Below are 13,807 nucleotides of genomic sequence, written 5' to 3'. Positions count from 1 at the left end.
AACCTTCCGAATCTCTTCCACTGTTTATTAACACTTAACAACTTAACACTTATCAGCTCATTGAATTAACTAAATATTTTTTTATAATGTCTGTGCATGCATTTACAGGAAGACGGCCTGTGCTAGTTAGAAATTGGTTTTCCACCTCTCCTAAACGATCTATTGGCACCGCCGCCCCTACGAGTCCATGCTCCGCGGGGCATGTTTCCCCTGCGATTGATTCGTCCACCGTGCCCATTCATACCTCTACCTCTACCTCGGTCTTGGCCCCGCCCTCTATCCATACCCCTACCTCTACCGCGTCCCCTATCGTTCCATCTCTGGTTACGCCCATACCCATCACCATTCTCTTCATTGTTATAATTCTCCTCATCATAGTTTTGGTCATATGAATCTTCTTCATTATAATCATCATTGTTCTCTTGCGAAAATTGTTGGTCTGGGGGATAACCACTTTCAAAATTACCTTTATTGTATCCATTATCAGGATAAGGTGGATGAGGTGGCATATTGCCCATTATAGGCATATTTCCCATGGGCGGCATATTTCCCATAGGTGGCATACCTCCCATTGGCGGCATACCTCCCATGGGAGGGGGCATCCCACCCATGTGCGGTGGTAAGTGCATGGGCCCCATTGGACGCATTGGAGGGGGACCCATTGGAGGTCTCATAGGGCTCATATTCATAGGGGGTGGGGGTCTCATCATATTCATTGGTGGCATATTGACTGGAGGAGTCATTGAGTTATTCATTTCTGGACTGTCTTGATAATCCTCATAATCTTCATTATTTTGTCCGCTCTCATCCATGTCATTATAATCTTCCTTTTCATAATCTTCATTGTCTTCTTCATTATTGTCATTTTCAGCATCTTCTGGGTCATTTTCTGGAGCGGGGTATTCAAATGGCAGGTAGTGGTCATCATCTGCATCTTCCTCTAGATGTGGCATCATATCTTGCAGCTCTTCCACTTCACCAGTAGCTATATATTTCTTAAGTGCCATGGGGCCATCATTTATAGCTTTTTCTAGTTGAGAACCTGATTCTACCGGTATAAATTTCCCATAGATAAAAATAGCTGTGGGTGTTATTTGTTGCAAAGGCACTGCTCCCGGCACAGACTCTACCAACGCTTGAGTCAGAGCTTCTGTAGCAGATTCGTCCACTGATGGGCCATGATTCCATTGAGCTTGGAAATTCCTAGGTATAGGTTTACTGTATGGTACCTTTTTAACTTTCTTTTCAAAGTCCATAGGAATTAATGTTGTATCGAGATCTAAGCCAGGTATAACTTTGTCAGCATCTGAAGAAAATATTTCCACCTTATCTTCAGGTCCCATTCCAGGGATGACCGAAGGCTCCTCTAAGTCATTATCATCTTGTACACCAGGAGGTAATGTATTAAGATTGTATTTGTCCCTCATTTGATCACCAGGTCGATTCCGTGTCCAAAACTTAGATGTATGATCATTGGAACCTGAACATAGAATGTGGCCCAAGGGATGCCATGCCATCGTCCAGACAATAGACTCATGTGCACCTTCAATACATCCAACCTCCTTATCTGTACCAACATTCCAGAACAGTATAGCTCCATCAGATCCTCCGGAACAAAATAACCCTTCATGAGTAGGATGCCATACTACACTGGATGCTTCTTTTTTATGCCCTCTAAATATTTGTAACTCTGTGCCCAGTTTGCGAATATCAAATAATTTGAGTAAATGGTCTCGAGATGCAGTTATAAGCCAGTTACCATTATCATTCCACTTCAAATCCATAACAGTCGATTTATGTGCATGTAAAGTTGATAAAGCAGTGCCCGACTTAGGATCCCAAAGCTTTATTGGCTGCTGATTATCTTTACTCCCTGACACGATGAGGGCTTTAGTTGGATGCCACTGAACACATTTTACATCAGCTCCGTGACCTCGCAATATTCGTTCTTCCTGACACCTATAGAAGTCAAATATTCGAAGTGTTCCATCATCTGAACATGTGACGATTTTAGCATCACTGGGACTAAAACTAATACCTCTCACTGCTTCTTTATGGGCTTGGTACATTTTTACATTGTTCATGTTGCTCTGCCAATATTTAATGAACCCTGAATGGTCACCGGTAACCATCCAACCTTCACCGTGAGACCAGACCATGGACCTCACCGGCGAATCATGGGCTTGAAGAATTGTTTCGAAATTAAACGTTAAGCCATTCCACAAGGTGAATTCGCCGGACGACGCGCCGGTAATTAATCTTCTACCTTCAGGTGTCCACGCGACAGCGAAAATAGGACATCTCATTTTATTTGTAGCAGTCTTAACGAACCGAGTAGTTACAGCGTTAATTGGATTATCTGGGTAAGAAGGCGGGGGCAACATGTCGGGAGTGTACATCGCATCCGGTTGCAATGCATGTCTGTCCCGCCAATCTCTTTGCCAAACACGACACTCTAAAGCCTTAATAATAGCAGCATTATAGTCTACTGTTTTCCGCATAACAGATTTACGTAAACGTTTACCGTCGAAGTCGTCTTGGGTCATATTGAGCGGACCCTGGGGAGGGAAGCGCATCTGGTAGTTGAACGGTCTAAAATTATGGCGTATGTTGTTACGGCCCGGTGGACCCATTGGACCACCCATGTTGGGAGGAGGCATTCCCAAATTCGGTGGTGGGTGTCCGAAATCCATGTTTACGACTTGAATACCTAATTAGAGAAATTTGTAAATTACAACAATGTCAAAAATAACAGAAGCCATCCCTTTCTCTTGAAGCTAACAATAAGTTTTCGGATGTCTTACCTTGTACTCAGAGAAAACGGTGTGACATTCTACAGGATCGTCTCACAACCACGTGTATATTTCAAATACCTTATTCACAAAATAATTATTGTACTACAAAATGAAACACAAATTGTATAACCTAAACTTATTGTATGGATTGCTATGCTACCGAACGCTAGACAGCCAACGAACCAAACCAGCCATTTTTGCGACCACAGACTGTATAAAATAAACAATGTTATTATGTTCAAAATTGTAAATAAGCAGTGTTGCACTAACAATAAAACAAAAATATATATAATTATTAATAATATTATTTTATTCATTACATTAGAAAAAATGTATTAACTGAAATTAAAATGGCAAAATGGATATAAGACCGAGAAGCCATCGCAAAAAACAAAAAGACAAATAATGTTTAGCTTCTCGCAAAAGATGGCGCTAGAAGTTTAAAGTAATGTCATTATTTGTCAAAAGATGGCGCTTTACAGATTTGTGTAGCCTGTGGAAATGTTAATGTTTCAATTTAAATAATAGATCTATACAAAATACCTATTTTATTTTATACATGAAATGGTACCGTTAGCATCTGGGTACGTACAGTAGGGTTACAAAATCGTTGTGATATACGGACGGAGAGGCTGGAATTATAATTATGGGTTTATTTTTTGTCACATAGTTACTAAATCCTTCAAACATTTTGAAGTTAGGAAAGATTTATTTCTTCAAGTATTTTTACAAACTCTTAAAATATCGGTTCCCTCAAAATAGTGTCCTTCAATGTTAAAGCAATAAAATTTATAATAAAATTATTTCCTATTCACTTAGGATCACGTTAAATTAAAAATCCAGAAATAATTTAATAATTTAATTAATTAAATTCATACATAAAAAGGTACATAAAGGTATGTGATTTCAACGCCGTTCTATTGATATCAAATGGCCCGGGACAGGAAAGAGCAGTATTTCAATCTTCAAGCGATCACAAGCTCTAGACTTCACTTTATAACTTCTAAGAATATTCGCTAATATGCTCTTCATTGCCAGCATTCCGAAATGGCGACCTGTGAAAAGTTAAAATTAATGATAAATTTCAAAATAACAATAATGTTTAAAATCAAGTATATAAATAACCAAAAGTTAAATTAGGTAGAATTATGTGTCTTATGTTATTATAATTTCATGTTATGAAAGTAAGTATTCAACGAGAATTCGGATTACTGGATGTTAAGTGGTCATTGCAGCTCAGGGGAAAGTAGCCTATTCCTGCTTGATTCTTAGATTTTGTAGGAAACATATTACGGAACCCACTACACATCTCTCATCCGTAAATTCGTCAAGTTTGAATTACTACTGGGTTCCTTATATTTATTATCATTTAAGAATTATGTATCAAATACAGAACTAACTTAAAGAATGAAAAACGACAAACCTATACAATTCCTGGTTCCATAGCTAAAAGGAATAAAAGCACATGGATGTCTGGACGCGCTGTTTTCTGTCAGAAATCGATCCGGGTCGAATGAATCTGCATCTGGTCCCCAGATCTTCTTAGATCTATGCATCACAAAAGGCACCACGGCACAGCCCACGCCGGCTGGAACTGTACAGTTTGCTAAAACAAAAATATTAGGCATCTGTTAAGTGGTTTTTCGTATGTAAAATTTAGAGTTTAATGGTATAATTAACATATTACGCCTCCTGCTAAAATGTCTAAGAGTTCCTCATGATATTCATAAAGGTGTGGTACCTATCTTCGTAAGTGGACTACGATATTAAGTTTCAAGTTCAGTCGGAAACTGACTAGATGATCGCAGAATGGTTACAGCTTGTTTTCTGGAGAGCATGTTAAGTCTGTCCCCTTTTGTCAAGTGGGGTCACCAAGCAAAGCAGGGTTGGGGTGAAAGCAGTTGCACCAACTTGTTACTGATATTTTTTCCACCTACATAGGTAAATAAATACTCACAAAGTTTAATTTCCTTATCGGTTTTACGACCAATTACCGGAACCACCGTGTACAGCCTCATCGTTTCTTTGATAACTCTCTCCAGATAATCCATCCTATTTAGATCTTCCTTTGTTGGGGATCTTTTGGAATCACCAAATATACTTTGCAATCTGTAATAGAATAAATCTAACTTACCTAAGTACTTATAAAAAATATTCAAAAGTTATAGAAAAGCTAGGAATACTCGTCAGGCATAACGGTTGTCAGTAAAATTATGACGATAATTCTCAAATTGGCAGGAATAGAAATCTATGAGATCTTGGTATTTTTAATTTTTGGTGTTTGTTCAGGGCCTAAATTGCTTTACACTGTATCGCATAACTACTCTTTTGTATAGGGCGAAAAGAAAAGTTAGGCCTAGATTTTTTTTATGTTACTAAGTACAATTATTTGGCGACAAACAAGAGAAGGACCTTTAAAACAAAATTGTGGCTACGACCACAATTACTACTGCTACAAATAGTTACGTGCTTACTCTTCATAAACCTTCTGTTGTTCATCTTGATGGTGCCCCAGCAGCAGCAGGGCATAAGAAATGACCAGTGCCGTTGTATCGTTGCCAGCTATAGTGATAGAGTCGATGTGTTCTCGTAACTGTTCATCGGTGAATTTTATATCTCTCTCCAGTAATAGTTCTAGTAGATCCTTACGTCCTAAAATTGATATGTGTATTTGTAATTTGCAGGCATAGATTAGTAAAGATTACTCACTCCTAACAAGAAAATGTACCCAGTTTGAGAATTGAAATAGTTTCGTAAAAAAGTTTTGCCACGTCTCCATGCTAAAATGTCCCTAAAATATTTGAAATTATTATTATAATTATTTATTTATTATGTAAATTACGCAATATTAGTTATTTATTCGTAAATTTTCTCTAAAAATGTTTTTATTTATCAAGAATTCAAAAAAAGAAATTACTATAATAAGCCGTTTGTGGCTTCATTCAATTTCAAGGCGGCGAAGTATCTTTACTAATCTATGTTTGCAGGTGGTAGAACTTTTTGTTGCTCGACTCCGAGGGCACCACCGCCTATTCTTTTTCTGCCCAATAACAGCAGGGTCGTCGGCGGTGTTCCGGTTTGAAGAGTGTGGTAATGGAGATATATCGAACCAGGCATTCCAATATCTTCTTTAGGACCCAGAAAGCATGTGTGACCCACCTCAGATAGGATTGTTTTCTTAGCTCCACACCACAGGGGTTTCATGGCGGATGACCATAAGCAGCAATAGGCGCTACCATAAGGTGGTGTGCAAGCCCGTTTGCTACTTATATTAAAAAAAAAATGTATGTTCATAATTCGTACTAAGTACGCTATATTGGGTGATACCTAATTCGATAAGAAGAATAATTTGAATATTTGACAATGATTGCATAAGAGAAACTGGTTATGAAACTTACGTACCGGTTTCCCGATCTAACGCATACGTTTCATATAATTTTCTTTTCTTCTTCACAACCTGTATAAGAAATATTAACGATTACAAATAACTATCTTAATAAGTATAGGATTATGTTCTATTAATGGAATCAAATGTTTTTTATTTTAATTATGTTTTGGGTATAAGCACAAAAAATCTAAATTGTTTAAGTTAAATTATCATATATCTGATAGATGATATGATATTCTACTTATTTTGATTTTGCACAATCCGCAATAATAATAATAATAGCACTTAATTACAAAGTCAAGCTCAAAATACTTAAACATAATCATATTCTCTTTGCGTAACACTAGGATCCTATTGTTTGTTTGACTCATTGAGTTCATCGCTCATTGATATATAACATTAGTAAGACATAGCAAAACAAACAAATACACCATAAGATCTTAGCACGCTATCGCAACATACCTCCCTATGTACTGAGTTAAATCAAACAGTTTTCGTGAGCACGATATGTAAACTAACGCCTGTTTGAGTTTAATAAACAGAAATAAGTACTTCAGCATCATAGTGACGAGTTATGACGCACAATGAGGACATATTAACGTGTCACGTTAATTTTAATTTTAAATACGTTCCTTTTTCCTTTGAGTAACCGAGAGAAATAAATCAGTCACGAAATTCATGGGATATATCCTTTTTTTTTTTTTTTTGTTTACGAGGGGGAAACCTTCAAAAGGTACCCAGTGTCGTAGGAGCGACACGGGGTTATGTGGGATTCTTACCGCACTAAAACCCCCCCGGTGGCCGTCCTCAGCGTTGCCAAGAGGACTCCGGGATCTCCTACGGAACGCAACCGGAATCCTCTGATCGCGTTGCCCCTTCGGACTCCTCCTAGGTGAGCGTCAGGTCTCACCACACCGTCTGGTGTTTACGACGGTATGCGACCACTCGTACCGCCGTCCTTCCCGGAGTTGCTTGCTGGACGGCTCGACCTCCCAATCTTGCCGCCCGCAACCCCGGAAGCCCCCTTTTAGTCGCCTCTTACGACAGGCAGGGGATACCGTAGCCTTATTCTAGTCCCGGGACTACAGGGACATCATGGGATACATCCTACACGTTCACCTTACACTCAAGTTTAGTATGGATTTGATAAGTACGTAGGATGAGACTTTAATGTTATTATAGAATGTGTAAAATATAAATCTCAAACAAGAGATACATAATTCTATCATTGTTTTGTCAAATTATTAGCACCAACGCCGCACACTAAACCCTTGTATGAAGGTGATAAATTGTGACAACGTGTACCTATAAAGATTTTATCGAATAATATCTAATTAAACAAAAGGTTTTACCTCATCGGTGAATTTATGAGTAAGATCAATATTATCCTTCTGTATTTTGGAATATGGCGTCAATTTGAAGAGGGCGTCGGGTTGCATCCACGCCTTAAACAGTCGCATACTAATAATGGACATGACGATGTTCCGTGCACGCAAGTATGGTGTGTCCGGATTGTGCTGGACGTCCATCTTCTCACCCATTGCCGTTTCTAAAGAAAAAGTATATAAACACTGTTAAACTATACGTAAACAGGCGCTAAGGCAAACATTTCAGTACAATTTCGTCTATTATTTGTCAACAGATTTTCTACTTTATGTTTGGTAGCTGATGACGAGTTTGATCTACTCTTTAACAATCGGTAAAGAAAATTGGGAAAATTTATAATTAGGATCGATTTCTACTAAATACTATGCATAATTCTCACGGAAAATAATTGTAGTTATGATAAAAATATTTGTACAATGGTTACTTTTTGTACCTACTGAAATTTTATTCATTTCATATTTTTCGTGTGACGATATAATGCGTGACTTAAGGTAGAGTTATAGCACATTTCACTTAAATCATGTTTTAAAATTGTAAAGTAAAAATGTATGAATATATATGAGCTAACAAACGAATCAGTACATGCTACAACCCTGACATACATCCCGTGCACCTTCCATGATCAATATTTTTATAGTGTCGTTAACCCAAGGTATACGAGTAATAACAATAAACAATAAGATGAGAAATACTTTCTTGGAGATTTCAAGATAGACTATCTACTTATAAAGAATTTACAAAAGTTTTCATGTTAGTTTCGACCACCACATCCATTTTCATTTGATTTAGTTATAACTTTTTTATTATAAAAAACTTTAAGAGAGACAATAGCTTATCAGTGGACTCTCAATTAAGTGCGACTTGACATAATTGTTGTGTGAAAGGTGGTGTGTTGTCTCTGTTCCTGATTTCTGAGGCATCACTGTCATAACTATTTAGGTATATTATTTACTTATCAATGCTCAGCACTACGTTACTGAGTTTAAAGGGGTGGTCTGAAAATAATTATTCATGACCCATTCTCGTTAGCTGCTTCAACAATAAAGAAAAACGTGTACTTTAAAATAAGTAAACAACAGGCTTGTCTTCCACTTAGGCAAGTCATAAAATTATGAATGACAGTAATTATGATAATGAACAGTAATCAATGGCGATCGAAACAAGTGATTGTGCAAGTAATTAATTTACATCACAACATGACGAATCTTGTGAAAATGCAGTCGCGACTTTCCTTGTGCGAACAGTAGCAATTTATGATATTGACACACAAACATTGTAGATACTAATAAATAAAATAAAGCGCGTCTTGTAATTAGTAATACTTGAAGGATGTTGTTGAAAGATAGTGTTGAAGACCCGTGGTGCTTGTTGCTTATTATCTTTTGTTAACTTAAAAATAACCTTTTTTGGAGAATATTAGTTACAGGAAGTATTAGGCACGCACGCGGCACAAACTATAAAAATGTAAATATACCAAATATTGTAACACATACATACTTATATGATACTAGCAACCCGCCCGCGCTACGTACGGATAGCTAGCATAAATGCATGCTACCCGTACGAAGCTGTAATGCCGATAGTTCACTACGACAATGTCTACTTTTTGTCGTAGTAACTGATAGTTTAATATGACAAAAAGTCTATCAACCTGTTGCATCAATTATTATTATAACTAAGCCAATTTAAAATACCTTTCTCATCTAAACCTTTCTCATGAATCTTGTTCGACACGAAACAACGACATGAAAATTGGTTTAGTATTTTATCGCGTTTATCCCTTTCAGACAGACAGACAGAGACGGTGAACTTTACTTTATAACTAGTATAGATAGATACCGCCGTGTCTATCCTTGGACAGACTTTAGCAAGTAAGCGAACGTCGGCTAGTATATGCACAGCAATGTCTAGTATTTACTGTCAATTGTTTTTATTACATATTACTTGTGGTCGTAATATTGTTACCGTCTATTGTTGGAAGTCAATAATAATATGTAAGAAAATTACTTTAAACCGTTACAATACTATTATTTAGTCAAATGACGACATAGGACAAGTAATAGCGTAACTACTTACTACAATGTGTTCAGGCCTTCAAGGATAGTAACGCATCTGAAAATATAACTCCTTGTCTATCAGTTATATTGTAAATTAGTTATGAAATATCTTATACATTGGCGACAGTGTCAATTACTATTTTAATATAACAAAATGCCGGCCTTTCGATTAAACAAAATAGTAGAGTGGGAGTGTCGCATCCACAGTCGAACTCTACATTTAAAATAATTATGAAATTCCGTTTACTGTCAGATTTTTCTTATAATATCTTTCCATGCTCCCATTAAACCAGTCCAGGCATAAATATCAAGAGATAAATACACAAATGCTAATAAAATGTTATAATAATCCTAGAGCCTACGCGTGACAAATCGATTTACTTAGTGATAAATATCAAGTCACAAACGTAGAGATTTGAAGAAAACTTACCAAATATTACAATAAAAGTAAATCATGTAATATATTTACCAAACACAATATCCAGCATGCATGAGGTGATATATTTGAAGGCATCAAATTCAGATTTGCCTAATCGTTCCTCTAAGCGGTTCACCAGCACCGAGCCCTGCTCACCGAACACGTCAATATAATCTTCGATGATACGGTTGTGGAATATAGGCTTCAGAACCCTTCGGTGAACTTTCCATAAATCAGCTGGAACAAATTTAAATAGGAAATTAATGGTTAAAATGTATTTTTTTTTTATTTTACAAAACCAAAAGGGGTGTAAAATAGATAATTTACGTGTAAGTATAGGTACTCAAAAAATTAATCCAGGGACTAAAGTAACTTTAGCGATTAATGTACAAATTAATTTACTGCACCATAATTTATTTTCTTTATACGTTTTGAGAATAATTTCTTATAAATAATGAATGCTGGAAAATTATTCAAAATGTATATACGAATAACGATCGAATTATCATTTTACTTTGTGAAGTTTGTTTTTATTATTTTGATATATAACTCAATTAAATACCTTACTTGTTGTAAGTATCTCAAACCTATTCTATAAACAAATCATATATCATCAATAAGAAATAAATAATTGTTAGGTAGAGTGACGTGAAGTGATAATATAAAAATGATTACCTATATGTACATACACATATGATCGCATTTAAAGCGCATATTTTTGAACGCAAACTTGCTCTCTTCATTTCATTATGTAAAACAATCTTTAACATAATATTCAAATAGATATATTAGTACATAAAGGTACTTACTTGGCGCTACGAAGAGACCATTGCCCAACCAAGCTTGCAAATATTTATACGATGAATCCTTTTGAAGACAATTTTCTAAGATTTTTTGAACGTCCTCTGGGTTCATTGACACTTAAAGAATTAAAAGGTACATTAATATTGACCCAATTAATACAAGAAATAACAGGGTTTCTTAACATATCAATTACTGCTTAGAAGACTTATTTGATATATATCCATCCATCAGCCTTTAAAATTTCACTACTAGGCACATTTGATATATGTACCACAAAATAAAAACGAATGTACTATTTAAATCTTTAAAAACAGTATTATTTAAATGTTAAAATTTAAAAATTCATTGTAATAATCGTATATTGTGTTTGAATAAAAATAAAAATAAACAAACCAATATATAGAGAGGGGCCAATCCAAATTTTACTGAGTCCTCCTGTATCCTGCACCAAAGTAGCAAGTTCTTTAATATTATTCAGCACTTCTGAAAATATTCAGTTCAATCATTGCATAAATATTTTAAATAACTATGAAATAAATAGAATATTATTAAGTTACTCACTCTCTGGTCCTCCGATAAACCAATGAGTGTGTCCCAAAACAGGAAGACTTCCCGTGTCTGGAAGACTTTCAGACAATTCATATAACGGTTTACGCATACGTCGGAAGTACGCGTAATAAGTTATAGAAATCATAATTATTAAAATTAAAACAATCATTGTAATCTATGGTCACTAAAACAAATATGTAATAAAATTACTCTTCAAATCGCTTGTTAAAAGTTTTCAGTACAAAATCTGCGACGATACTAAGAGCTTGCGAAATAGCAATGTGGTTTTATTAACACCATTGCGCGCGTTTATTCAGGTACAATAAGATACAATATCACTTGGTACCGCGATATTTACTCAGAACAAAACGGAAGCGAAACTTACTTACTAACAACGCAACGCCAATAAGGAAAGGAATATAAGCAGAAACGTTCATTGACGAAGATTACAAGTACTTGTAATGTTGCTTGAAATAAGTTTGTTTAGACTTACTTAACTACTTTGTGTAAGTACTTTTCACTTTTTTTCACAATGAGGTAATAAATGAGCCGTCTGCGTAACGGCAAGTCACCAGTGACTGTCGCCCGTGGATATCTGTTATAAATCCCGATGTAAAAAAGGTATCCTCGAGGCCCGATTATCTCTACCCACTCGTATGTGGATATAACCGCTGCAATTGCCAAGGTGGTAGAACCCTTTGTGGTTCGACTCCGGCGGCACCACCGCCACACCTATTTCTGCCTAATAACAACAGTGTTAGGCGCTGCTGTGTTCCGTTTTGAAGGGTGTGGTAAGGGAGATATACTTTTTCGGGGCATTCCAGCTTAATCCTCAGGGGTAGCGGCACATCTGTGGCCGACCTCAGGTAGGAATATCTATTCCTATCGGGGGTTCATTACAGATGTCCATGGGCGGCAGTAGCCACTTACCATCAGGTGGACTGCATGCTCGTCTGCTACTCCTATAGTATAAAAAAAAGAAAAAAAAATGTTGGACCCAGAGGCTATGACGTCCCCAATAAGTAAAGCAAGCGAGGCAGGATTTCTACCCGTCGACTACACACGTTACTACCCTTGAAGACTAAGTTAGAACTTCTGGCGTTAGTCTCTATCCCACCCTCTAAACTTAAACCTAACAGTGCTTAGCTACGTTGTTTATTTGGTAGAAATAAGTGTGGCAGTATTAGTTTCAAAGTCGAACCAAAATGTGTTCTACCCTTTTACTTAATAAAATATGTTCTCTATTTATTTCAGATTTTATTACTTACTTAATACCTAAAATTCTCGTTAAGACTGTAATAAAAAAACAAGTTAATAATTCCACATGATAACATCCGTTCATACGCGTAACAACTAACTTTTAATATAATAATGGCACATTATATTACTTAATATATGGATAAAATATGTTATCTAAGTTATAAATATATCGTTGGTCGCCGGCAGGGGGTTGCAAGGGGGAAAGGGTGGCCTCCAGCGAAAGCCGCCCTACGGCGTCCCGTGCGCCTGCGACGAAGATCCATGAGGATTTCTTTGCGTTAAAAAAAAAGGCGATGCAAGGAGGGTCTCTACGACTTAACCAATTTTACAACGAGCAATGTTTTATATCGACATCCTAAATATAAGTTGTCCCAAAGTAGTAAACATAATGTACATATGTATATGTAACGCAAAACAAGATTTTGTATAGTAGTATGTATGCAAAGTAGGCTTCATAAAATGCACATTTAAGTTTGACCTTTATTTATTGTTCAAAGTTTTAGTTCATAGTCTTAAACTAGTTAATTATTCAGAACAAACATATTTACATTTTTATATTGTTTCAACATTTATAATATCAACTTAAGTAAGGATAAAATGAAATGTGTAAAACTGTTATACTCAGGTACTTATCGTATGTACGTAGGTACTTAATTATCTTTTTTGTCAGCAGCAACGTTTCTTTGTTGCAGTTTAAGGTATGAGTGATATTTATACACTGTACAATTGGACTTTTTTGTTCTTAAAATAATTAAGTTGAAATGCTTTTTTTAGATTGTTTGCTTATGTACCTTCTACTTAAGATGCGGTGAGGAGTAGGGCCGATGACTGCTTTACCTTTGATCCTAGTTTTTATTAAAGAACAGTAGTAATATAAACTTAATACAACATTAGGGATAGTTCAATATCTCCCTCCCTCCACAATAACGTGTCCTAAAAAGAGCCGCAGCCACCGGTTTAACTAGGTACAATTCAATCCAAGCTGCACTAGTTTCTCATATCATGCCTAGGTCAGAGATATTTCATCTTTTTCGTCACATGGCCAATTGTATAAACAGCCTAAGCTTTTGACAGCCTCTTTATTAAATCTTGTATTACACGTTATGAATGGCATCATTTAGTAAAAAGACTATGCTATAAATTGAATGGT

At 36.1% G+C, this 13,807-nt stretch overlaps 2 protein-coding genes across 2 annotated transcripts; both read right to left on the bottom strand.

The window, feature by feature from the left end:
- Nucleotides 1-11: 11 nt before the first annotated feature.
- LOC140754149 (pre-mRNA 3' end processing protein WDR33) lies at nt 12-3,007 on the bottom strand. The gene is made up of 2 exons (XM_073089087.1): nt 2,805-3,007; nt 12-2,710 (listed from the first exon to the last, which is right to left on the bottom strand). The coding sequence occupies exon 2, from the start codon at nt 2,691-2,693 to the stop codon at nt 123-125; it is 2,571 nt and encodes an 856-aa protein (XP_072945188.1). The 5' UTR covers nt 2,694-2,710; nt 2,805-3,007; the 3' UTR covers nt 12-122.
- Nucleotides 3,008-3,639: 632 nt separating this feature from the next.
- Nucleotides 3,640-11,665, bottom strand: LOC140753934 (cytochrome P450 4c3-like). Its single transcript, XM_073088782.1, has 10 exons — nt 11,410-11,665; nt 11,242-11,331; nt 10,854-10,964; nt 10,096-10,281; nt 7,536-7,732; nt 6,198-6,252; nt 5,270-5,447; nt 4,753-4,904; nt 4,219-4,401; nt 3,640-3,850 (listed from the first exon to the last, which is right to left on the bottom strand). The coding sequence occupies exons 1-10, from the start codon at nt 11,564-11,566 to the stop codon at nt 3,702-3,704; spliced, it is 1,458 nt and encodes a 485-aa protein (XP_072944883.1). The 5' UTR covers nt 11,567-11,665; the 3' UTR covers nt 3,640-3,701.
- Nucleotides 11,666-13,807: the final 2,142 nt, after the last annotated feature.

This window comes from Epargyreus clarus, unplaced genomic scaffold (assembly GCF_041222505.1).
Source record: "Epargyreus clarus isolate Ecla_fem2 unplaced genomic scaffold, WU_Ecla_fem_2.2 ptg000027l, whole genome shotgun sequence".
In the NCBI taxonomy this organism is placed as follows: Eukaryota; Metazoa; Arthropoda; class Insecta; order Lepidoptera; family Hesperiidae; genus Epargyreus; species Epargyreus clarus.
This window is presented reverse-complemented; position numbering and strand designations above follow the sequence as displayed.

Coding starts and splice junctions, on each gene's coding strand:
- LOC140754149 (XM_073089087.1), bottom strand. CDS start 2,693: ATGGATTTCGGACACCCACCACCGAATTTGGGAATGCCTCCTCCCAAC.
- LOC140753934 (XM_073088782.1), bottom strand. CDS start 11,566: ATGATTGTTTTAATTTTAATAATTATGATTTCTATAACTTATTACGCG. Junction 7,733..10,095: donor CATGCTGGATATTGTGTTTG/GTAAATATATTA, acceptor CTTTTTCTTTAG/AAACGGCAATGGGTGAGAAG. Junction 3,851..4,218: donor TGGAACCAGGAATTGTATAG/GTTTGTCGTTTT, acceptor AACTTTTCACAG/GTCGCCATTTCGGAATGCTG.